We start from the raw sequence: 27,143 nt of genomic DNA on the forward strand, positions 1-27,143 counted from the left end.
TGTGCGCGGCGTCTGGCTGTGGGCAGCCTGTCTCCAGCAAGCGGGAGCGGGAGTGTGGCTACTAGTCATCTGAAGGTGGGGAACTTGCTTTCCTTTCCCTTGAAGCGACCTCGTCTTGCTGCTGGATAAAGCTATATCGAAAGCATGTAAATAGGCAGAGCGACTGTTACCAGGAAGGCAGCCACCCCAAAGGCAGGGAGGAGCGTGGGGCTTCGTCTGGGCTTCTCCCAGTCGCAACATTAATCAACAGTCAGGCGTTGGTTGCAAGTTTTCAAGGTCAGCCACCGGCAGCAGCGATTCCCTCTCTGAATCTTGGGGATACGCAGCGCTCGGGTTGGACTTGGCTGAGAAATGCACAGGACACCAAACGAGGAAGGATTGTAGAGGGGAAGGGCTGTGACCCCAAGACCCATCCCCCAACCTCCCCCTAATCTCCCGTCCCCCGCTGCAGGGGCGGGGGTTAGTATGTGACATGTGTCTAACTCTCAGCGGCAACTTTAGCAGCAGGTGTCCGTCCTAAGCAGGAGCCGCCGTTGCCGGGTGCGCCCTCGCCCAGCCATGCGGGCCGCGGGCGCGCGTCTCGCCCGCACCTCGCGGCTGCTGCTTCTGCTACTGCTCAAGGTTTCCGCTTCTCTCGTCCTCGGGTCCGCCCCTGCGCCCGGGAACGAAAATTGTCTGGGGGAAAGCTGTTCACCTACACTGATCCAGCGTCGCAGCAGGGACGCTTGGGGACCGGGAAATTCTGCAGGAGACCTTCTGCCAACCCGTGCGCCCAGGGAGGAGGCTCAGGAGGCAGCGGTGCGCTTGGCGCCTTCATGGGACCCACCCGCGGCCCGCGGCGGTGACCCAGGCGCGGGCAGAGGGGCGGAGGCGTCGGCAGCGGAGCCCTCGGGACCTCCAGCCAGACCACCTGGCGCCTGGAGGTGGAAAGGTGCCCGGAGTCAGAAGCCCCCGGGTACTTTGGGGAGAGGGAACCCCACGGCTCTCCAACTCTTCCTTCACACGTCAGAGGAGAAGGAAAAGGGTCCCAGAGGCTCTGGCATTTCTGGGCGCAGTCAGGAGCAGAGTGTGAGGAAGGAACCCGGAGCCAGCGACCTTTATTATTGGCCAAGGAGAGCCGGGAAACTCCAGGGTTCCCACCACGACCCCCAACCCAAGACGGTCGATGGACCGTCGGGGCACGAAGGGCGGACGATTGCACCCCCTGGCAGGGCTCTGGCTCTGAACGGGTCCTCCCTTGAAGGAGTTCACGAACGCGGGGGTCCTCGGCGAGGGAACACCACGAACCCGCGCTTGCGACTGAAGAACCCTTTCTACCCACTGACCCAGGAGTCATACGGAGCCTATGCGGTCATGTGTTTGTCGGTGGTGATCTTCGGGACCGGCATCATAGGCAACCTGGCGGTGATGTGCATCGTGTGTCACAACTACTACATGCGGAGCATCTCCAACTCCCTCTTGGCCAACCTGGCCTTCTGGGACTTTCTCATCATCTTCTTCTGCCTTCCGCTCGTCATCTTTCATGAGCTGACCAAGAAGTGGCTGCTGGAGGACTTCTCCTGCAAGGTCGTGCCCTATGTAGAGGTAATGCCTTCCAGGGGGTCTCAAGCTACGGGCTTTATTCATTTCCGGGATTTATAGCATCAGACCGGCTGCTCCACGCACCTACTGCTGAAGCCCTTCACTTTTTCTCAGGGTCCCTCCCTCATTTCTCTTGCCAATCATTTATAGACATTGGCATTTATATGCTGGGCACAGGGGCGGACCTAAGCAGCTTTGTCCACTCACCTTCAAACTCATCTGCTCCTGGATTGGGAGATAATTAGCATCTCATAATGTATAGAATTGTTTAGATTTTAAATTTCTCTCTCTGAACTATGGTTTTATACATATAGATTTCTGATTTGGAGACTATCAGAGATTCTAGAGTGAATTCATTATTAGAACCTAGCAAGAAAAAAAACCCTGCATCACTCATCTACTAGGTTTCTAGTGCTCCAGTATGATTTCTTCCCCAAGGATATTATCACATTTCTTCTTAAATATCAAAATTGGAGTAATATATATTTTATTTAACAAAAGAAATCTGCTTTTCTTTGTTTGTCACTTGGCCTGGATACATTAGTAACCTCCCAAATTAGTTTGTCTGGCTGTCTGCCATGCTATCCCACCTAAATTCGTATGTCATTTCTGTTCCTCTTTTTTTCCTTCTCAACTTTGTAACCATTTTATTTATTTTGTATGAATGAGCTTAAGCAAAAATAACACTTTGTACATCATGGCACAGAATTTATTTGACATTCCCAAAGTATATAGTATATATTTGTCATTTGTTAGAGTATAAGGGATTGGCTATTTTTCCAAGACTAGAAAATTTCTTAAGAAGAAGGGGACACGTAATAGCTTCCAAACTTTGGAAACGAAAATCTTTGAGTAAAATTTGACTGTTAACATCCTACAGCTAGTGTCCTTAACCGTTATTATGGTAGTTGGAATTTCTTTAAACACCAGCTCTTGGAAGGAGCCCACGTGCTTTGTTGCCAGTTGTGTTTTCAGCCAGCTGGCCCTTGATTTACTCCATTCAGACTGCCCGTTTCATTTATGGAAGCAGAAGAAGGGAAACTGTAAATATTCCAGAGCCCCTGATCCTGTCTGGCACCAGGGCCAGTGACATTATGTTCAACATTGTTCCAGGGCCTAATGCTAGGGGATAAGTAAACAGAAAACCGTACCTACTTAGAAGGGCCAAGGCAAGAGACTGTAAATAAGACCCTCTGTTATCCTGGCAGAGATCAGATGCAGGATCATGCCATGCTTGCTAAATCAGCTGTTGCTACTTTACCAACATCTAGAATTTCTCTTGTTGCCAAGCTCCAAGTAGCTCCGAAACATCTAAATATTTGGTAGACAGCTCATTTTTGAATTGCAGAGAAGGAAGTGAAATTTTTGGAAGAGAATATGTGTCTACCAATTGCCTTTTCAAGGTCAATTTCAATTTAAGATTTCTGATTGTTTGAATAATGCAGAAGAAATTGACATATGCAAAAAAGAGACAAAAGTAAACTATAAGGTGAATAGGAGAGTTACCTCCAATAAGAGGGAAGCATATTGGCTTGTTTTAAATGCACTGGACAGGATGAAATCATTATACATTAAAGGGAAAAACAATAAAAAGGACAGAAAAAAGAAACTGGGGAAAGAAAAAAAATTACCAACGTTCTTGAAAAAAAACTTTAAAAGAAAAGAATCCCATTCAAAGTCAGAAAAGAATATATAAACTTCGGTTAGTTTAGTGAGACCTGTGAGTTTTGAGTGATGGTATTTATTATGTATGTGTTTTAATTTTCTTTCTCTAAATAAAGAGAAAGAAAATTAAAGAGAAATCCTCTAATACTGAGGATTTTAAAAAATGCATACTTTCATTTGTATTTCCTTTTTAAATTTAATTCTCAGCTCCTTAAGAAAAACAATTATTATTTTTTACTCTCTATTTCCCCCTTCTTCATAGCCCTTTTCTATTTTTTAATTATTGGTACTAGGCTCTTTTTTCCCTTGGAAAAGCAAAGGCTTGGAGAAAAAGATTCACTCATTTTATTTTTTTGAAAAATTAAACTATAATGTACATTTTTACTGTTAGAATAATGAATAAAAGCCTTAAGATTTAGTGTTTCTATATTCATACCTAATCCTAGTCTTCTGAAATAATTCTATAATGTTTCATCATACTCTGTGAAAATGATGATCGGACAGTAGTATTAGCTCCATACTTCCTGATTATGAGGACAAGAAATACAATCCAACTCTCAGAATAAAGCATTTCTGCTTCCAGGAGGCACTGCTGTTTTCACAGAAGTAAGAGGGATCTACTGCCTATTTCATGTTGGGTTTCTGAAAAAAACCAGATGCTAATGTGGAGATCTGCTTCAGGAAGTTTATTGGGGTGTGAGCTCAGGTTCAACACCTGTTAGGGAATGAAGGAAGCAGGACTGAGCAGAGAGGGATGTTGAACTGTGATGCAGATGCCACAAAGACCTCAACTGACACCACAGGGAGCTCAGGGCTGGGGTGGTCCTAGAGGGAGGTCCTGAATGGAGGCAAGACGGCCCAGCCTTTATAGCCCCTAACAGACCAGTCATTGGATGCAAGTTGCTCCCAGGAAGGGGGCATACCCTTGAGCCGGGTGGATCTCTTTGGTTAAGGGCAATTCCTAGAGAGGGATGCAGCTAAGAGCCGTCAACCACCCATAGTCCCAGCAGCTGGGGGAGATCAGCATTTCATTCCTAAAGGACTTTGGGGAAGAAGCAATCTGGGTGGGGAACCACAGCAGCCACTACAGTGGCTTTTGAATTACCACGTTAAATTAGAACCAGATGGCATTCTAACCCAACCCCCTCATTTTAAAGATGACACATGACACTCAGAAAAGAGAAATGACCATCCTACGTATACATATTTAGTCAATGGCAACCAGACCCTTATTCTCAACACTTGATGTTGATATTTGTTTAGTAGGCAAACATCTATGAGGCAAAACAGTGTCCAGTGAGTGTTTTCTTTTTCTTTCTGCTCCTTGGCATCTTTTTTTTTTTTTTTTGCCGTACGCGGGCCTCTCACTGTTGTGGCCTCTCCCGTTGTGGAGCACAGGCTCTGGACGCGCAGGCTCAGCGGCCATGGCTCACGGGCTCCTCCCGGACTGGGGCACGAACCTGTGTCCCCTGCATCAGCAGGCGGACTCTCAACCACTGCGCCACCAGGGAAGCCCTCCTTGGCATCTTTTAAAAAGATTTTTGTATCCAACAGACAGGAAAAATAATAAGCCCAGTTAACATCATTTGTTATATGATGAAACTTGTAGCTCTTTATATTCTTAAATTTCATCGTTTCCCATAAATTCCATAGTTCGTAGCTCATTAAATTTTTAAAAATTGCAGTAATCTGAGACAATTGCATTTTTTCATGTGCCAAACATTGTTATTTTAATAATCAAATAAAGATACATAGGTTATATTTTATGTTCTTAAAAATCACAAAGTGTTCTAGATAGGGGAGGACATTACAAATCTTTTTGAAAACGTTCTCCCTGATTTGCCCTCATTCCAAATCTTTTTCTTCTTGACCACAAGACTTCTGAAAATTATTTGACATTTTATCTCCTTTATTATCTAGATTTTGCCTTTTCTTTACTTTCTAATCTCTTATATTTATTTTATTTGTTGGGTAGTCTTCCTTTTCTTCCCACCACACACCTTCTTATTGATTTGTAATGTATGATTTACCATTTTTCTAGTAGTCTTTTTTGCCTTTTTCAATGTTTTTCTTTTTAAATTTTTCTCAGTTACTTAAAACTTTTAACCACAATTAATTTTTATTGATCTTTACAATTTTTCTCTCCCATCTTCTCCTTTGCCTTCTTTTCCTTCTCTCCCACAGTTCTTTTTTCTACAGCTTGAGTATTAGTATAATCTTAAGGAGGAAGTAGCATTTGGGGGAGAGTTGGCTTTGTGTAGAAAAATAGGTGTTTCTTCAGCAGAAATTATATGTCTTTGCAATTCGCATTTAACTCTTCTTTTTATTTCAATTTGTTGACCAAAACTTAAGGAGAACACCCAGCTTCCAGAGTCTATCTCTAGAAAGGGAGGTTTAGTATAATACTGCTATGAGTGGGAACATAGTAGGAACATTTGTAGTTGATAATTTCTCTCTTTCTGTTCCAGGATTATGATGTCTCTGTGGCCTAGTGATAAGTCCCTTAAAGCAGACGGAATGGTAGGAAAGGGGGATAGGAGAGGAGGAAATCTGGGTGGATGGTGGCCATTCTAACAGCCACATCATTTTGAACTGGTCTGTCAGAGAGTCACCAGAAAAAACTATACTCAAAGCAATAGTTGAATAGTTGTATGCAGAGAGAGAGCGTGTAGATGTGGGTTGGATATGGAGGTCTGGGTGTAGATTGCAGTAGGAGAATGGCAGAGGGGTTCCCTACCACACCATTCTCTTAGGGATCTAAAAAATGGTTAAAGCCAAATAACTCAGGCATTGAATATGGCAACCCACTAGAACAGCTCTCTGCTAATTATTTGATGAATGCCAACCAGAGTCAGTGTATCACCTGATCCAGATCCACTGCTAACTATTTCCATTTGGATGTTAATTGGACGTTTTGAATAATATAGACAGCTCCTTAGTTTAAAGAACTCACACCTTCATGGTGAGTGGTAGGGAAGGAAGAAGGCTTCAAATAGTTCTAAGTTAACCCCAGATCTAACTGTAGTTTTATTTTCTTGGGATACAAGATTCCTGCATGAGGGTGGTGGGTGGATAAAGGGAATACATCTCACCAGGGCCTCTGGACCAGGGATGATTTGTGGAAGGTCTAGAACCTTTCGTGATGAAAAAAGCCAGATTCTCCAATGGCTTTAGAAATACTGGTTTTAAACTGAGTGAGCAAATGACTTTTTCATTGTCTTAGATTGTAGTTGGCACTGACAGATACGAAAAGAAGGGTGGGTACCGAAGCTGAAGATGATATTGCTATACAGTTTTGTGAGCGAGTCTACACAGATTTCCCTAAAAGTACTAGATTCAAGTACTAGCACATTGATCACGGCAGACAGTAAATTTGCTTGAGGGGTGGATTAGCCATTGGGTATTCTGATAGACTTTTAAGTGGAAACACAGTTTTGTGAGCCACTTGAAAGTTACTAATAATACTATCAGGGAAAATAGACACACTGTGTGAGAATGGTGCTTAACAAATATTGTATGACTTCCTATTAATCCCTTTATAATAATTTTCACATTCCCATGCAAGTGACAGTATTTGGCTGATAACTCCAGCAGAAAAGAAAACAAGTATAAAGTGTGCTCCTATGTATAACTCCGTTCATGAACAGTGTACGGTGAAGTTTACTGAATTTGGGTTCCACATAAGAAGTAAAAGCTTTAGGATATTCAAATGTGAAATTCAAATAATTTCCTTGACTATTGATTGTAATAAGAATGTCGTCCTTTTTTAAAGCTTGCCAATGAAGTATAAACAGGAACGTGGATTTTTCTTTACTTGCCTTCTAGAGATATTAGTTGGCATTCAGCTTTTAAGGATTATACACGAAACAGCAGCACCCAATAACTGATTAAAGAACAGCTTGTATAATTCATTATTTTCTATAGTCCTTTTCCATAGATGTCATCATTCATTCATTTATTTACTATCCATTCATTCATTAAACATTTACTGGGCTTTTCTGCTATGCTAGATACTATGTTAGGAGGAAACAGGAGTGGAAGAAGAAGGGGAAGAGAGGAAAAAGTTTCCAAAGATGAGTAACATAGATATGATACTGCTATTAGGTGAAATCGTGTGCTACGGTGTGATGAATACTTTAAAAGAGGCTTAAACAAGGTGTTATGGAAGTTCAGGCATGGCTCTGGAATGGGTCAGCTCACGTTTGTACTTAGTTATGACCAAAGATGGAGAAATTCAAGTGAAAACTATTCCCTCTCATTCTTTTTCAAGCATAGTCTTACGCTTAGTTTTCATAAATGCATACAGCCTAGAGCCATGGTGAAAAGTTACAACTATGAAAGTCTTTTAATTCTTGTTTTCTCAAATTTTCCTGGGATAGGAGGCCTATAAGACAATTGGGCAGATGGGACAGTCCTAGAGATTTCATTTAGAATACAGAATTATTCTAAATATTATTAAATATTAAATTATTATTTAGAATACACTGCCTGAGATAACCATTTCTGCTTTGGAATTAGTCGTCCTTATTAGCCATAAGGACATTAAGTAAATCAAATTTTTTAAAGTTTATTTAAATGAATTGTTTAATTAGCAATGTAATAACAGTACGTTAAATTGAGTCCTTTTCTTCTGAAAATCTCTAAAACATACCTATTGTTTGATTTGACCTTAGAGAACATAAGAAGAAAGGCTGACGAGGGAGACACTTTAGACCTATTATAGAGTCGGGGAAAGGGAAGCATAAAGAATGGACCTTCCTGAGACCTGGATTCATTTCTCAAGCCCACAGTCAAAGTGAGGACGTATCCTCAGTTCCTGAGGGCTGCCAGCGTATCTGGTTATATCAACAAAACATCTCTCAACAGTGAAAAAGAAGCAAATATTTCCACAAAAGCAAAACGGATCTGAGCTTAGGAGTGTACCCAAGGCTGAGGAAGTAAGGGTCTACCTTGCCCTTCACGCTTGTACTGCGTGGGCCTTGAGAGAGTGATCCCACGTTTAATAGCTCTTCCTATGTGCTGCAACTAGGTTTAACAGTGTCCCATTAGAAGCACAGGGATCTGAGTCTGGGATGTGGACCGTGTGGGGAGAGGGCGGGCAGACTGCTATGCAGTGAGGTTTGTCTCTGGCACTGCATTTCTGTGCCCATCCTCCAGGGAGCCTCTGTCTTTTTTTTTTTAACCACAAATTGACCTGCCAAGGTCCCATAATTAACTCAGCCTTGTTGCCAAGGATACTTAACTCTTAAGTATCCTTATGAGAATGGTATTCTTTGTGCCAGAAGAGATGACCTCACCTAAAATTTCAAGGTTGAGTGGAGAACGGAATTGCTACAATCTCAAATATGGGCCCTTTCTATTTGCAAAGTAGGTACAGGTACTTTCCACAAAACCTCCAGAAGAACCGGATATCATCACAATTCCAGACTTATTCTTGAGACAGAATACTTTCAGTTTGTGAATTTATGACGGTTTTCAATGTGCTGTGTCAGCACACTTGAATGGTTGATGGCATGAATGATGCCAAGGTCACTGATTTGATCCTAGCCTAGAATGAGTCATTTCAATTAGGTGTATGACTGTACTCAGGGCTGCCATTATTTTATTCCCTTCTCGTCACTCCCTCCTTCAGGGAACTTTCCTCCTACCTTTACTGTCTTCTCCTAGGTTCAGATTTCTCTTATATAGGAAAAGCATCTGTTAACTAATTCACAGTAAGATGTGAAATTTAGAGATACATGCCTTTTGAAGAGGAATGAGTAAAGAAAGGGTACTTCCTTAACCTACTACCAACAATGGAATTTTGGTTAAGAACAGAGGAATTTTGTCTTAAAATGTGGTTTCTCATAACTACCCAAGCACAAATGGATGAGGCCAACTCTGATTTTGTCTTTAGTTTAGGTTCACCATCATGCAAATCAATTTCATTAGTCACAAGAAAAAAATAGGTGAAAATTTGTTACTGTTCTTTGGAAACTTGTCAGAACCCTTAGGTGAAAAACAGAAATTCCAGTTCATTTTAAGATTGATTAGAAACATCACAATAATATCAAGCGTTGAAATGTGGACTTTGAGCTTGTGGAAAAGATTACATTTTGAAATGAATTTCTAATTATTGAGAATGAATATGGAATATATAAATGCTCTAAGACCTGTTGATTCCAATAGGTGGCTCCCATTGTAGTACACATGATGTTAATCTTGCTTCATTTGCATTTTTACACTAATGAGCGTTGGCATATTTGTAATTAAATTGTAACATTTTAGATAAGTTGTAGTCAAATGATTATTTTTTTTAACTGCAAAGGAATGTACTTCTACAGAAGTCAGAAGTTGTAATTGGTAGGAACATCAAGGTGGGACTATAAAGGTAAAGAAAGATTTATAGGGTCAAGACAAATTTTAGGATGATATAGTAGCTTTTAAATAGTCTCCATTGTTTTTTAAATAAGTAAGAGCATGTTATCAAGTTTAAAAAAAAGGGAAGAAAGTTGAAAATGAGGCAATAATGACAGTTGATATCTTCATTGGAAATCACATATAGATGAAATAGCCTGGATATAATAGAAATAGATAGATATTTATGATATGTGACTGTGTCAGATTAAATCTCAGTGATACTGATAAAGGTAAGGAACCTTCTTTTTGACGATGGAAGAGTGGCCTGGAAGGGCTCTGTTTCATTTCAAAGATGTGTATGTCCTTGTGAGGGTTGAGACAAATCTCTCCTACTCACTCTATATTTTGGCCTGGAAACACTAATGCAAGTGTGATGATTTGCATGTGCTCTGAAATGAAGACCTTTTGATAAAGGCCATCTCATTAACAGCAGTCTGATAAACAGTGGCTCTGAGAAACATGTTGTCTCCACTGTTGCTCAAAGAAGTGTCTCTGGTGGAGAAGTTGCCCTGAAGTGTTTCAAGGATAAGGATTATGGAAAATGCAACAGGAAGCCAGGGCACACAAGCTCAAGCCATTTAGAGTTTCAAAGGAAACTCTACCCTGTGCTCCTCGTGCTTTTTTCCTGACTGATTGTTAGGTCTCTAACCATGGACTTATAATAGGTTATCATTCATGGCTCAAATGAATGGGTTTTGTTAACAATAACGCCCTTGTTTCGAGAGTTACTTGTATACAAAGGACAGCACATAAATAGATGCACTTAAACATCTTTTTGAGGTAAAATATAAGTTAGGCTAGAGTAAGTTGTCATGACTTTGGTTAGAAATTTTCCTGTTTTATAAAAATCAGTGTATTCCAGCTGCTTCACTGTACTTAAGCATGTAGATTCGATTTCATATGAAAGAATTTTTGCTTGGAAGTACATCGGTCTTTTCTTTCCCCATCAGTGTTATCACTGATGTATATCAGAGGGTTTAGCAAAAGACACTGTTTATTTGGTATGAGTTGTACCTTCATAGCTTAACCTCATTCATAAAGGTTTCATATTTGTCTGTCTGCAGTAAGCTTCTGAGAAATGGAGCAATAGCTACAACAGGAGTTCCACAGATGACTGTTTTTCTTTCTTTTTTTTCCGGCCGCGCCATGCGGCATGCAGGATCTTAGTTTCCTGACTAGGGATCGAACCCATGCCCCCTGCATTGGGAGCGTGGAGTCTTAACCACTGGACTGCCAGGGAAGTCCCGACTGTTTCTCATAAAGTATCCACGTGCTCTTTTTTCACCTCATTTTGAATGAACTTAATATAGTACTAGGTAAAGGTGGTGGCCAGGATTTCCTCAAGGCTGGATGTTTGTATTGAGTTAGCACCTTGAGCAGTGGGGAGAACATTTTGACACTGGAGCTGCCCCTTTCCCACGTGAGTGTCTCCACTTGCCCTGTGCCTGCCCAGTGCCTTGAAGCAACGCTGCAGGTGACCACAGGCGACCACAGCTGCCCACAGCCTCACCACTCTGGATGTTGACTGGACAGGGGCTGAAGTAGCTTTACTGTTGTTATTCCAGGAAACAAAGAAGAGCAGAACATTGGAAGAAAAGATTTTAGATTTTGTTTTAGATTTTGTTTATTTCGATTCTCTAGTGTCTGTATTTTGATGCCAATCCCCTCAAAATTCTCAGTACCTTATTTTCCTAACTAGTTAAAGATTTCTGCTTCCAGCTTTCCTCTGATCTTGATTCTCACAAGTAATAGTCTTGTCTATTCAAAGTGTTTACAGTTGTGCTTTTGTTGATGTTAATTATTCCTTCCATTGCAGTTTAATTAATAACAGATTGCATCTCACTCATTCCATCTCTCAGAATATTGCTTCAAAGAACTACCCATCTAAGCTAATGCTTAACTGCTTTACTCCCAAGAGCATATTTCCTAGTGGTATTGAATTTTAGCAATCAAATATGGTCATTAAATGCAGAAGATCCAGCCTTCATGATACAGTTTTATAATTGTGTATAATTGCACCATGCATCTTGGTAGAATTTCTAATGAGCTGTATGTAAACAAGTACATTTAAAAATTGTGATAGAAATCTTTTCATGTTACCCCAGCATTTAGCATTCTAATTACGTGGATAGATTCCATATCTAAGTAGGCAGAAATTAGCCCACCACCCATTGTCCAGATGATTTTTATCAATTAATTTCTGAGGCATGCAGTTAAGCCTTTACAAAGGTTTACGGTCTCCTGTAAATAATTTGGGAAAGTACTGAGCTGGGACCATGTACCCTTTCTGCTCTTTCACATCATAAAATCAATTGTATAAGTGAATTTACAGAAAAATATCTGGAGTAATAACACTGCAGGTAGTGGCAGCAGGAGGGAGTAGCTATGTGGGACTGGCATTTGGGCTGTAGTTGCTGTTGGCAACTGCGTAGTAAGTGCTATCTGCATTTGGGGTGGTGTTTGCCTCAGCGGTTCCTTTAACAACTCTCTCTGTAGCTCTTGTGACCTTCCTGGACGGTTCGCCCCATTTCAGCTGGATCCTAATTGCAGAGGATCCTATCAGACAGAAGTACAATTTGAAAATAGGAAGCTGGACACAGGAGCTTCCTGAAATTGTGTATGACAAGTGGGAAGGTTCCCTCAATCTATGATTCGTCAGATATGTTTGAGGTCCTCAGTACTAAAGCTCTTGGGAGTATGGCTGAAGAACTGAGCATCTTCAAATGAGATACAGTATAGAAGGATTCCTGAGCGAAAAATTGAGGCACATCTTACTCTTGCTTAAAATTTTTCCTGTTGGTTTTTTTTTTAAATCTTGTGAGATGAATTATACAGAAGCTAGAACCCCCCCTTTTTTTTTGCTTTTTGAAGCAGTGAACATCTTTTAATTAAGAGTGGATGTGCAGCACCATTTATGATATCTAAGGAGTGGTAATCTAACACACCTGTTCTAGTACCTGTCTACCCACTTTCATTTGTTCTTTGCTAGTACCTCTCATGAAATGCTTTGTAACAGACTTGGAGATAGGTATGCAAATGATAGCTCCTGTGATAATTGGTCCAGATTTTAAATCTCTAGATTTAAAATTAAAGAGGTTAATGGGGGAGAAGACACCATCTCCTGTGTGTTGTGCATTCTTTGTAAGGAATGATAGAAAATTACCAAGCACATAGATGTTCCGAGCCTCTAAGAGATTGCTTCTCTTCAGAGTCTCGTATTTTCAAAATCACCAAGCTGTCCTTTTAACAGAAATGTTATTCCTAATTTAAAAAGAATGCACAGCATAAGCCTTTGTAGCTTTGTATTTGTGGACTGACTCAGGATACAGAGTGACAAGGAAACATGCACAAGATTTGCCTCAGTGAAGACAGTGCAGAAAGCCTTGCTTTACAGTCTTACAGAGAGATGAATCAAAACATTCGAAAAGCTAATATATAAATTAAAACTTTCAAAAATCTGTAAAATAAAATACAGCAATTTCCCAGTAATCCTGTTCGGTGCAGACCTTTAGAAAATGGCCCATCCTTGTCAGATTTCCATTCAGACTATGACATTCAAAAGATGACTGACATTAAAACAAAATCTGATTTTAAGACAGTTGCACAGTGTGGACTTCAATTTTAGAATTATTTTGAGTCTCTGGCATAGATGCAAAGTATATTTCCATCAAGTCAAACAACTCACTAAGTTGAAAGTTAATTTTAAAAAGGTGAATGTAGAGATGACTCATTTTTCATGGCAGGCATATTAGATGGATATTTCTTATACCGGTGTTTATGGGAAACTTCATGAATTTTGTAATACAAGAGCTGCGGTTATAAGTTCAACCATGACCTCTTGATTTGCCCTGATCTAGACTTTGTTGGTCATATTTTGCTTCATGTTTGCTTTTCAAACAGTTAACCCCTCATTATATCTCATTTTCAGACTGTCCCCACCAAGTTATGAGAATAGTCAGGACGTGGATGTGGTGTCCTTATTTCGCACATGAGGACTAGTAGACACTGACTAACGTGTAGTGTGTAAGAAGAGAGATTATTTGACATTGGAACTCTTATAGAATCCGCAAGGCAAGTTGTCATCGCTCTGGGGAGAGTGACAGCTTGAATGTAGTAAATAAACAACTAACATTTTGAGTACTAAAATTGTTAGGACAAATGGTTTTCCTTTTGTCAACATGATCCCTTCGAGTTCTAAAAATGTAGACATTAATGTATAATATATATATATGTATGTGTGTATATATTTCTTTGCCCCTTTGCCAAGGCATGACTTCTGCCTGTGCTTCTTAAACATTCCCACTTAGCGGGCAGGGGAGAGTGAATGCAGGTATTTGGGGTATACCCCAAAGCATCCATCCACCTAGGGAATTTTCTTTTAGTCTCCTGGTTTATCTTAACCCTCATGAACATTTTACATCCTATCCATTGTCCTTGTTTAAATATATAAAGACTATTTATTAAACATTAAATTATTTTAATTTCCCCCCAAACAGTGGGGTAAATCTGATGCTCCCAGATGATTACTGTGTTTATCTTGTGACTTGACAACCACCTTGCCCCGCTAAGTTGACTATGACTGAGCTGATCTTCATGGCTCCTTCCAGCTTTAATATTTTTTGGCTCCATGACCCTGAACCACTGTATTTCTTCTTCTTTTTTTCCTTCTAGTTTTATTTGTTGTCCTTACAATGATTCAGCTGTAGTCACCAACCCAGTTACTCATGCCTCATTCTAGGAAATCGTTTTCTTTTTTTCTTTTCTTTTTTTCCGTACTTTTTGCCCATCTGTATTTTTTCCGGTACGTGGGCCTCTCACTGTCTTGGCCTCTCCCGTTGCGGAGCACAGGCTCCGGACGCGCAGGCTCACCGGCCATGGCTCACGGGCCCAGCCGCTCCGTGGCATGTGGGATCTTCCCGGACCGGGGCACGAACCCGTGTCCCCTGCATCGGCAGGTGGACTCCCAACCACTGCGCCACCAGGGAAGCCCTATTGCCTAATGTTTTGATCTTTCAGAGATGACCCAGGAAAAATATATTCTGTGTTCCTCCCGCAGGCTGCTTCTCTCGGAGTTACTACGTTCACCTTATGTGCTCTGTGTATAGACCGCTTCCGTGCGGCCACCAACGTCCAGATGTACTACGAAATGATAGAAAACTGTTCTTCCACAACCGCCAAACTTGCTGTTATATGGGTGGGTGCCCTCCTGTTGGCACTGCCGGAAGTGGTGCTCCGCCAGCTGAGCAAGGAGGACCCGGGCTTCAGCGGGCGCGCCCCCGCGGAACGCTGCGTCATCAAGATCTCCCCGGATCTCCCCGACACCATCTATGTTTTAGCCCTCACCTACGACAGCGCCAGACTCTGGTGGTACTTCGGCTGTTACTTCTGTTTGCCCACACTTTTCACCATCACCTGCTCTTTAGTGACTGCAAGGAAAATCCGCAAAGCCGAGAAAGCCTGTACCCGGGGGAATAAGCGGCAGATTCAGCTAGAAAGCCAGATGAACTGTACAGTCGTGGCTTTGACCATTTTATATGGATTTTGCATTATTCCTGAAAATATCTGCAACATTGTTACTGCTTACATGGCTACAGGGGTTTCTCAGCAGACAATGGACCTTCTTAATATCATCAGCCAGTTCCTTTTGTTCTTTAAGTCCTGTGTGACCCCTGTCCTACTTTTCTGTCTCTGCAAACCCTTTAGTCGGGCCTTTATGGAATGCTGCTGCTGCTGTTGTGACGACTGCGTCCAGAAGTCTTCCACGGTGACCAGTGATGACAATGACAACGAATACACCACAGAACTGGAGCTCTCACCTTTCAGTACCATACGCCGGGAGATGTCCACGTTCGCGTCCGTTGGAACTCATTGCTGAAGCACAGCCTTTGGTTTGCTTAGGTTTCTTTATTTGTTTCATTTTCATATCCTGTGAAAGTTTTTACTTCATATTTTTCCTTAGTGGGAAAACATGCAGAAAAGGAGAGAAATATTAACTACTGTAGAACTGATTTTGCAAATTAATATTTGTGCTTTGAAAAAAAAATTTATATTTAGTTATTTAAGAAGTATGAGGAGGCCAGTAGTTTTAGATCATTTTATCTGGTATGGTGCTAATATTTTATTTGAAAAAAGTGACTGCACCTTAATTAATTGCTAACTTTCTTTTGTTCTTTTAAAAATATAATCACTGTATATTGATTATAGCCATGTGATTTTGTAGGCTATTTTATGTTTGAGTTGTGATTGAAAGTATATTGTATGTGGTATCGTGAGGTGAGTTGTAGTTAAGAAGCATTCACAAAGTAGCACCAAATAAATTACACTTTATTCTTTAACGTCATTGTCAATCTACTTTTAACCAAGATTCAATAAATCTTTTAATTGCCTTAAATACACAATTACTGATTCTATGCACAATTTAAAATCAGCCTTATTGTTTTATAATTCTATTTTCCTTTAAGGTGGGCAATCACTATGATATAAAGACATTTTCCTAACAGTACTATTTTATATGCATGATTCATAAAACTAACTGTATGTTTAAAAAATTGTATTTTTAATATTCAGCTAGAGATGTAAAATTACTTCCAAATATTTATAAAATATGAATAAATAGACAGCAGAGTAGGAAGAAACTATCTTTTTTTAAAGAAATTCACCTCTGAACTAGCATGTAGAGCTATAGGTTTTCCCATGAAGAATTATGAAGAGAACCAAGGACTAAAAAGCAACCCACTTGTCATCTGATTTCATCTAAACACTGATCTTTGAAGCACCATGAATTCTGTGTGAAGCACTTTGAATTCTAATTTTTCTCCTTTTAGAAAATGAACTTGATTAAATCTATGTGACTTAATTTCTCTAAGAAATTACAGTAGTGGAATAATAAAATATTTATGCATCTTGATTAGAACACTTGAATATTCAAATACTACCTTTAAGTTGATATTCCATAAACTCCCAACAAAAATCTAACCCTCTCTATTTGAATTCTATGGACCCCTTAAGGAGTTCAAGTTAAAGCAGTTGTGTAGGATGCCTTCCATGTGGGACACATGCCTAATCAGATGGCAGAGGCAGTGACCTGAGTGACACAGTGTGGTTGTAATGTTGCTGTCTTCAGAAAAATCATATAGGGGAACCCAATTTTCTGGCTGGAAACTGCCCTATGTGTTTTCTGCCTGTCAATTTCTGTACTATTCAGCTTAACTGGTACTTTCTTTCTTCCAGACTATATATAACATGATGTTCTTTAAATCGTTAAACTTTAGTACTAGAAAAATTAAAGGTACTTAATTCAGACCACTGGTCTTCTGCATGAAACCCAGATTAACTAAAAGACAGTGTCCAGAATACCTCCTTTTTCCCAGTCCAGTACTCTTCAAAGGGATTTTTTCCCCTACTGTCTGTATTCTAAGGGGTTTGAGGAAGAATAAAAACAAGGCACCATTGTCCTCTTACAGATCCCTGTAATAGGTCTTTGGAAAACAACTGAGGATGCCTAACTGATGGCTGCCAACTGATGGCTGCTGAGCAGATCCACAATTATAATTCCACAGTGTCTCTCATGATATTTAGTCAACTTTATAGATCAAGAAATTGATTGAGCATATGGCATAGAAAAGGTTCTGTGTTATAATCTGCAGTAAATAAAGGTAAATAGAGCTTAGTGTCGGACTTTACAAAAGCAGACAGGGGTGGGATGAGAAGAAAGGAATAAGACACACGTGTAAACAATTATGATGTAAGCTGGGACCGGTTGGGAAGGTGTAAAGTTCTGTGATAATTCAGGGAGAGCACCTCAGATGGGAGGAAGTCATGAAAGGTTTTATGGGGTACCTGGAGGGACAGACCTTCAGAAGGAGTCGATGAAAGGCAGTGCGAGAAGTGGACACTTCAGGAGGAGAGAGATTACTAAGCAGAGGAAAAGAAGAAGGCATCCTGGGGTGTGACTGAAGAATAAATAAATAAATAGTCCAGTTTGGTTCCTATGCTATGTGTGAATAGAAGCCTCATGAAGAATACTGATGAAAATATGTGAGACCATATGATAAAAAGGTATGGCTTTATGTCTTTGGCATTCCAGATGCTCTGTGTTCACATGAGAAGCCCTGCCCTCCCTGTCCCCCGTACTCTCATACAATGTGTTCATTAGCAGTGGGGCATAGCAGCTTCTGCTCCCCACATTCATACCTGGTCCTGAACTGAAAACTGTTTTGTAGGGAGCTTGATTCCTCTGAGAAATATTTAAAATACTTCTATCAAGAAATTTTCTTCTCCGACCCTTCCCTGTCATTTTAAAAATTAGATGGACTTTTCCTGATCTTCAAGGATTCTCCAAGATAACAGGTTGAGGTTTCTTCCTGATGATTTGAATTCATCTTGCATTTTTAAATACTCTTCAATTACCTTCTGTTGGTTTGGCTTTCTCTATTCTCTTTCTAGGCAGCATATTCCCAGTATATCCGATTATGGTAACCCTTCTCATAAAGAAAGAGGAAGAGAAAACATTAAAAGTTTCTACAATTTCACTATCATGTTTTATGAGTGTTCTCTCCTTCTTTCTGGAGAGTAGAAAAATATATGCTATATTTTCTTTGCCCTGGTCTTTTAGTGAAAGCAATTGAGGAGTATTTACTGAACCCCAGTTTTGCTTTGCTACTTAGATTGTTAGTTTTTGAATTCAAAGCATTCAGCATGGTGCCTACAATAGATCGGAATTACATTACTTCAGAGCTCAAAGTGATCTCAAAGTCTTCCAGTATTAATTACCCAGCTCTTTTTTTGTATGTACAAAACTGATTTTCTGAGAAGTTAACTGAGTTACCCAAGGTCACATAATTTGACCCTGGTTGAATACTGACTTATCATGAAAATTCTAAGAATAGAAGATCTCCTTTTAGGGATTATATATAATAATTCTTTTCTACTTAATCAGTTGGCTCACAGCAGTCTGTGAAATACTATCTTGATTAAGATAACATATAGTAAGTGTTCAATAAGTACTTGCTCAATGAAAGGATAAACAAATCTTTAAATGAAAGAACACTCAGAAGACACAGTTTAGCAAAAATACAGATGGCAAACCCGGACTATGAGTTAAGAAGGAGTGACAAAAGGAAAAGTAAGAAAGTATAGTTTTTTGGTAACTGTGTTCAGACCATAAAATTAGCGGGCCAGCACTAATCAAATTATGTAATTATCTATGGCCATATACACGGTATATGTATGTTCTGGACAAATTATAAAAACTGGATGCTATAATTCGCTTTTCAAACCTCTCTATCCCAAATTTATTAAGTCCAGGTATTCTAAAAGCCACGTTAGTCCTTTGCACATTTTATTCTTTCAATCATTCACTCCATTCATTCAGTTAAACGCCTATTGCCGGCTTTGTGCCGTGGCAGCATCGTAGCCAACGAGGTTTATCTGAAGTACAGTTATTGCTAATTGAAAACACCTACATGCCAAACACTGTGCTAAATCCGAGGGACAGAATAGTGTGTGATTTAGATACAATTCAGTCCCTTTTGGAGTTTACATTATGTGCAGTGCCTACACATAAGATTATTCCCTACTCATAGATTATTCCCTATATCAAGTATTTAGTGAAAATGTGAGTAGTGCTGAGAAAGAAAAGTTCGGGAAGAAAAGTGCTCTGAGAGTTTGTTATAGGGGATCCTGACCTAGGGGTAGTGTCAGTGAAAATTCCCTTGGGAAAGAGCTCAGGTAGAGGAAGGGAGTGTATTAAGGCCCTGTGTGGACGGAGACAGAGCAGGTCCAGGAACCAAGAAGGACCAAGAAGTCTGGCATGCAAAAAGCAAAGGCAAGCATAGACCAGAGTTGGTATGAAACAAATTGCAGTTCATCTACAAAGGGTTTCGGTTATATATAGGTAGAGTAACTTCACTTCATCAATGTTAGACTGCCCTTCTGTGGTTCATGGGAGACTACTTATCATTGTTATTAGTAAACTGACTTCCTTTTATATTTTAATATAACAGCCTCACAATTGTTTGATTTTTTATTATATTTCACTGAATTGTGTTTCCACACTTTCACCCCAAATATTGCAATATGAAGTAGGATAATAACTCATTAACTGAAGAGACTGTATTGTTATATAAGTAGAAGATAATTATTTACTACCAAGTTATGAGACCTTAGATTCCTAGAACTCTGGTGCTAAATCAATTGTCCGTTGCATTTACAAATTTGTAGAGGATTAGCAATCTTTTGCTTCCAGTGCTCAGAAGTTAAAGATTGATTTAAAAAATAGTTATAGTAATCAATCTCAAAGTGATCATTCTCTTGAACTAGTAATACTTTAATCAGTTGCGTGGCTGTTAAATGAAACGTTTTCATTTCCTGTTAGTCCAACTGTTGTCAATTCCACAAACTGAATTCAATATTTTTCTTCAATTTTTAAGAGATATAAATAATTCATATGCAATACATTCTGTGAAATCCATAGAAACCTTCTGAGTTGAATGCCTTGCTATGTAGACAGGGATGTGACTGGTTTGTTTTACTCTCTCTCTACATATACACCAAATTTAAGTATAACCATAGACATTTTTAAATTTCCTAATTAATATTTATTTTCCTGAGTTTTAAGAGAAAAAAATCTTTTGTAATTTTATTCCTTTTATTTGTATTGATAATGTATTTAGAAACTTAGGTCTACCAGAATTTTTTTCCCTAATCAAATAAAGTATGATGAACTTGCTAAAATTTGAAAGTTTGCTACAGACAGAATTTGGAAGTTTAAGGGAACAGTGTCTCTGAGGAGAAAAAGAAAGAGAGAAAAAGAGTGAAAGAGAGAGTGAGAGAAAGAGAGAGAGAAGAGAGGAGAGGACATTTGGGGTGTCTAGAAGAAATTGTGATGGTGTGAGGGAAGCTTTCAAAAGAGTTCATAAAAATGACATAATTATATTTTTCTTATACCCTCTTCTCTCACTAACGACTTTTGTTCCTGAACTGTTTTTAACTCTGTTTACCAAGAAGAGTGGGCTCTGATCACTAGCGCTTTCAAGGCAATGGAACAATGACCTATATCAGGAAGCATTTTGGTAATGGGGAAGTTATGTTGGGAGGTATGACTATGCGCTTTTGTCATTCTAAAAACACATCCATATTTTTGTTTAAGAACATGTTTTAAACCTATAGACACATTTAAAAACTCTTCAGCTTGCTTCTATCACACTGACATTTTGAGTTTCAAGATCTTAAGAACAGTTTATAAAGACAAATATGTTCTTTTGTGAATTATCAGTATATGAGGAGGGACATCAAGAATCACACTTAAGTCCCTGAAAGTCACATGTGCCATGTTTTCTTTCATTTTGAAAAGATGCTCTTGTACTGTATAGTTATGCTATTGTGGACAGGGTTTTGTTCTATTAAGTTTTATCCCTGCTTTCGCTACTCCTAGAAAGAAGACCTTTTTTGGTTTGTTTCTCTATGTTTGGCTCAGCCTTAGTGACTTGGTGTTGGGGTAGCATTCTGTCCTGAATTACTCTGATTTGAATTCCAAATTGATTGCACAAACCCCACATCAACAGGTTGGTATTATTCTATGGGCATAATACAGTGATTGTTGGAGAAGTGTGGCTTGAAAGTCCACCCAGGGTGTCAGAGAGTAAATGGACCTTTTGTTGGCTTTGGGGGGTTGGATTATTTTTCTTTGTCTTGCTGATTTTGAGATTGTTGGACAGAAATTTAACTTTTTCTTTATTTTCATTTTGGCAAGAGATTAAAAAATCTCAATAGTGTTTCTTAACAAGGCTTCATTGACTTCCATAAAACTTTGTTTCTGAATTAACTTTTATCTCCTGAAAACCTTTGGGCAGGACAAGCCGGGCATTTACATGGCATTTGCAACAATTAGAAAGTTCACTGGTTGGGACTGATCTTTGGTCACCGAGTTTAAAAAGATGGGATGCTGTAATGCCCACTGATTGTGTGATTGTTTCAACCTCACTCATAAAGGATTTTAGCTGAAGAGTCTTTGTCTAGGGCAGGCCTGTGAGATCCAGCTGCAGTAGTCCGGGAATGAATGCCTTTGTGTCAATGGTCAGCTCCCTCTGATATTTGATCAGCCCGTATTTGCATGGCAACCTATTTCTACATCAGCAAAGTATGCATATAATGCTGGGCTTTGTAATCTGGTTGAGAAAATGCATGGGTGTTCAGAGGTTTCCCCTATACTGTTACCTTTGGGTGATTAAATCTAGTAGAAAGAAGTGTTATGTGAATAATGAAGAACACAGAATGATCAGATGAAGTTGAGTTAGGACCGTGACTTTGTTTCCAGTGCTGCGACTTCCTGTGGCCAAGATGAGCTATCTGACTCGGCCACTTCGATTTTTCAAATTAACTAGAAAGTTTACAGAATCTTTATTTCATTTCCTCCAGACCCAAGGACTATGTCATCAGGTTCCAGCCACTGAAAAAGGAGAGACAGTAAATTTTATGTTAGAGTCTTTTGGAGAGTAGAGAAACTCATACAAAGCCAGCTACACACACACACACACACACACACACACACACACACCGCTGTACAATGATACAGAAATGGAAAGTTAAGCTGGTCATACCATTTCCTGATCTAGCTGTGGTAAATGCACTTAAACCTCCAGCATCTTTCTGTTTTAAATGATAATCTCAGAAAGTCTCCAGCAATCCTTCCATCATAAGAGACTAGGAGCAATGTTTCCCTACAGAAATACAATTGGCATTTACGACAAGACAGTTCTTTGTTATGTGTGACTTTCCTAATATTGCCGCATGTTTAGTGTACCTGACCCCCCAGGACCTAGATACCAGTAATATCTTCGAGTAGTTGTCCTAGAGAAAGCTCCTTTCTTGTCATCCCCATCCCCCATATTTCCAAGTGTCCCAGGGAAGCTATGGAGCGGTGCCAGATCCGACAGATTGCGAACCTCCGTAATGTGTTATTATTACTGAAATATTCTGAAAAATACAGAGGCAGAGCCGCTCTCCAGAGTCTACCATGTTTCATGAAAATTAGAACATAAAAAGAAACATTGAATCCTAAAATTACAGAATACATACAGATAACTCCCGACTTTAAAAATATTATCCCAAGAGGGTTTTTATTTTTTTAATTAGTTATTTGTAACTTTATACACACTTTTCCATAGAAACTGTTAGGCTATATCTCCAAAATTTATTTAACAAATCGTAGACTTGTTTTTGAGTGTCATCCGGTGAGAGATCCTACAGAGATGAATTTGCCAAAGTCTAAAGTGTGTTTCATGTCCTTGAACTATTTCAGCATAATCAGGGACAATGTGACTTGGGTTGACAAACTCACTGATAGAGATGTGATAGAATATCAATTGGTTTGTGTATCATGGGGTGTATACAACATGCTCCATGGTGCTGTGTCCTGCTATCAAAGACCTGAGGCTTTACATTAGTAACTACCATGCGGGTGTCTGGTGAGTGAAGGGAAAGGGCAGGTCTGGATGGCTAGTCCCTCTAGGTCATGGCAATGCCTGGGCAAAGTCCTTTCATGACTGAGACGCCCATGTCTCTCGGATTATTTCCTTTGGAAAGTGATAGAGAAGCTGCAGGAATTTACTTCTGTGTTCACTTCACTTGTTAAATCGAATGCTGTTTCTAGGCAAGTTTACTGTTCCTGCATGTCTAAGAAATAATCTGTTACCTCCTATTTAGGGTTGACATTAATTTTATCTTCAGAAGGAGAAAGGTCTTCCTTATACCTCAGGGTTGCTCTGGAAGAAACTCAGAGCCATCTTATATACAGCAGATACTCATTATAGAGATAACATAGCATCAATAACAGCAAATATTTATAGTACTCACTGTATTCCAGAAGTGGAAATAAACATAAAGTGTTAGAAAACAGGTCTTTGTTTTTTTTTTTAATTAATTAATTTTATTTATTTTTCGCTGCATTGGGTCTTCGTTGCTGCACACAGGCTTTCTCTAGTTGCGGCGAACGGGGGCTACTCTTGGTTGTGGTGCGCGGGCTTCTCATTGCGGTGGCTTCTCTTGTTGCGGAGCACGGGCTCTAGTGCATAAGACCTTCAGTAGTTGTGGCTCATGGGCTGTAGAGCGCAGGCTCAGTAGTTGTGGCACATGGGCTCTAGTGCGCAGGCTCAGTAGTTGTGGCGCATGAGCTCTAGTGCGCAGGCTTAGTAGTTGTGGAGCACGGGCTTAGTTGCTCCGTGGCATGTGGAAACTTCCTGGACTAGGGATTGAACCCATGTCCCCTGCATTGGCAGGCATCCATTCTTAACCACTGAGCCACCAGGGAAGTCCAGGATTATTATTAACATCAGAGATCACTGGTTTTCAAATGATTTTAATCAAGTAAGAGAATAGAAATTGTAATCATGTATTTAAAAGAGTAAAGTAGAAGTGCAGGTATTTTAAAAATCTTTAATAATGAAAGTGTGTAATCATCTCCAACATATTTCAGAAACACACTAGTAAAATGTTGCAAAAAAAATACTCATTAGTTTCTGTAGTTTTTGTTTCCTCACACAAATTATCTCTTCATCTATGATCCCTAACAATTTTCTGTTGACTGTGATGTTAAACTTAATTTTAAACTATTTTTACTACTTATAATATAATATTGACTTTTTTCCAAGCTGACTGAGGAAGATTCAAAAAAATTATCAAAAGTTCTACTGGCAGGAGTCTTACCATGTGATTCAAACAAAATTTTCAAAAGACTGAAGTCATATAATGCTTAGAGGTAAACTAGGTTTTAACACTTAATATTTTAAAATTCATGCTTTTTCCCTCGTAAGAATAAGTTAAAGATACGATGGTTTAAAAATAAATATTATGAAAATAATGACTGCAAAGGCAGGCATTTAAGCCTTGAATCAGTTGTCCAGGAGGATACATTTTTTTATGTTCTCTTAGAATACTATGTCTACTTTTAATTAAATGTCTGAGAAAAATTTTGTATTGTTTTGATTTATCAACAAGAAAGTAAACCTTGCTACAGTAGTCAATATCAATTACATAGAAGAGAATAAACACCAAACCTCTCAAACTGAATAAAAATATTTTTTTCATTGGAATTCAATGTTTTGCTTTTAAAAAAAATAGAGGTGCAGCAGGGCAACCTCAATATAGAATTTTTATTAAGTTTGGGTAAATTTAAAATCAAATCAAAATTGTATAAAAGAGTTCCATTTTGTCCTAATTCTCTAGAAATACTCTTGTCAGGGAGCCAAAAGGAGACTTCTTTATTGGATGCCCTAAAATTTTGCTTCTTGAGTAATCTCTCCCCAAAAAGCTCCTGGCCCTTCAGAACCCCATGTGGAGCTCATAGAGGCAATGAGCTTCAATGTGTAGTTTCCAATTCTTCATTCATTTTATAGCATTCCTGTTATTTCTTCAGGCAACTGCAATGGAGGGTGTCAGGGTACATTTATGTTTGAAATGGGTACAGAAAAGGAAAAGGAAAGAATTGCAAATCTGAGCAACTTGATGCTTCTGAAGCCTTACTATCAGGGCTCACTGTAACGTTGATATTTCTTTCTCTGTATTCTTTTAACATGGCTTGTCTCTGTGCCAGGATGTCTGTAGCTTCAGTTGGAAGATGCAAAGGGTGGGGGGCAGAAGTGACCTGGAGGATCACTCATTCACACATCTGGTGGTTGATGCTGGCTGTTGGCAAAGACATCAGCTAGGGCTATGGGCTGAACACCTACTTGTGACCTCTTTATGTGACCTGGGCTTCTCACAGTGGGGAGGCTGGGTTCTGAGGGTCAGTACCCCGAGTAGAGCCAGATGGAAGCTACATCTTTTTTATAATCTAGCCTCAGAAATCATATAGTGTTACTTTATGGGTTGGAGCAGTCACAAGCCTGCCCAGATTCAAGGATTGGGGAAATAGACTCCACCTCCTGATGGGGAGTGGCAGTTTTGGACTAGCATATGGGTTTGGGGAGTATATGGGACCACAAATACTAATATTACTCTGGTCATTTTGGAAAATACAATCTTTCACATCCTGTAGAAAGGCAGCTCTAAACACTGAATCACTGTCACAGAAAGTCTAAATCTGCTTTAAAGCAGCCCATTCATTTGCTCTAACCTTACTCTCTGCACATGAATAGTGTAAACAGTGTATTACATGACAGCTCTTTATACACTTAAATTCTGTCACTGAATCCTTCTTTTCTTTATTTAAATACCCTCATTTTCTTTTAAAATCCCTATGGATACGCTCTGACTTATCAGTGTACTTAAAATGTGATATCCCAAAGTGAACACAATATCCCAATGTTTCAGGCCAGGTTGTAGAAAAGAATAAAATAAATTGTGAGCCTTCTTATTCACGTATTATACCTTAGATGGTGTAGCCTAAAGTAACTACCTTTTTAAAGTAAATCACACTATTCTCTTAAACTGGGTACGTTGCTAACTAAATCTGATATTTTATTCTGTTGTGAAAGTTCCAGTTTGAGTAATTTCTTTTCTATTTTATTATTTTTCCTCTTCTCCTTTCTTCCTCCCTCCCTCCCTCCCTCTCCTTCCTTCCTTCCTTTCTTCCCTCTTTATTTATTGTTCCCTGAGTTTAGAATGTGAACAAGTATTATTTTCTCCTCCAAATGTTCTTCATAATCAAATTTAGGACAAAATTTATGCTAATTTAGCCTATCAGTTTCTTTATGAAATTATAACACCGCCCTACTCTCAATAAACCATTCTCTCAGGTCATATACTTACTGGCTCAGTTCTTTATCCATGGAAGATATAAAAATCCATGGCCATGAAAATTAGAAATGAGAAAAAATTTTTCTGTCACTCGAGGAGGAAAATATATAATGAAAACTGAGTAGTGAACACTAGTTTAAATCCTTTCGAAAAGCCTGCCGTGATTATATAGTTGTGAGTACTCTGTGTTGTGTGAAAAACTTGCTAGGACTTGACCCTATTTAGATGAATCTTCGAATAATGAACGTAATGATAAGAACATAAATGAAAATAACTACAACTAACACTACAGTCATTTAAAAATACTTATCATTTGTGTATTGTATGAATGATTTTTTACAACAATCATGAAAGGTGAGCATTATAGTATTACTATCCCCATTTTACAACTAACAAAACTGAGCTTCAGGGAAAATGAAATAACTTGTTCGGGATTAAAACAGCTAGTAAGTGGCTCAATTTGGGATTCAACTATTGACAGTTCTAATCCCGTTTTGTGTGCCTTTCTAACCATGTAATGGATTTGCCCTTCTGAAGAATGCAGTTGATTTTTTCAAGTCAGTTATCTCATAATAACACAAGGAGTTAACAGCAATGGAAAGATTCTCCAGCTAATTTAAGTGACAAATTTATTGAAAGGATAAGGGTGCTTATATCTGAAAATACAGGAACCATGGTAGTTCTGGGATCCACATTAGGAACTAATGGTCTCTTCTGGGAAGCACCATGGAGATGAATCTGACCAAACTCTTTTCTGCACTGGC

At 39.3% G+C, this 27,143-nt stretch overlaps 1 protein-coding gene and 1 non-coding gene across 2 annotated transcripts; both read left to right on the forward strand.

Annotated features, from left to right (window-relative positions):
- Window positions 1–558: 558 nt before the first annotated feature.
- Window positions 559–15,963, forward strand: GPR37 (G protein-coupled receptor 37). Its single transcript, XM_060155982.1, has 2 exons — window positions 559–1,584; window positions 14,702–15,963. The coding sequence occupies exons 1-2, from the start codon at window positions 559–561 to the stop codon at window positions 15,518–15,520; spliced, it is 1,845 nt and encodes a 614-aa protein (XP_060011965.1). The 3' UTR covers window positions 15,521–15,963.
- Window positions 15,964–19,034: 3,071 nt separating this feature from the next.
- Window positions 19,035–19,181, forward strand: LOC132524987 (U4 spliceosomal RNA). The gene has a single exon (XR_009542123.1). It is a non-coding gene; the product is annotated as a U4 spliceosomal RNA (small nuclear RNA).
- The last annotated feature ends 7,962 nt before the right edge of the window (window positions 19,182–27,143 follow it).

Source organism: Lagenorhynchus albirostris, chromosome 8 (genome assembly GCF_949774975.1).
Source record: "Lagenorhynchus albirostris chromosome 8, mLagAlb1.1, whole genome shotgun sequence".
Classification (NCBI taxonomy): domain Eukaryota; kingdom Metazoa; phylum Chordata; class Mammalia; order Artiodactyla; family Delphinidae; genus Lagenorhynchus; species Lagenorhynchus albirostris.

What these genes read in the sequence shown, in the direction of transcription:
- GPR37 (XM_060155982.1), top strand. Translation starts at nt 559, where the DNA reads ATGCGGGCCGCGGGCGCGCGTCTCGCCCGCACCTCGCGGCTGCTGCTT. An exon ending in AGGTCGTGCCCTATGTAGAG is followed by an intron (nt 1,585 to 14,701) that starts GTAATGCCTTCC and finishes TTCCTCCCGCAG; the next exon opens with GCTGCTTCTCTCGGAGTTAC.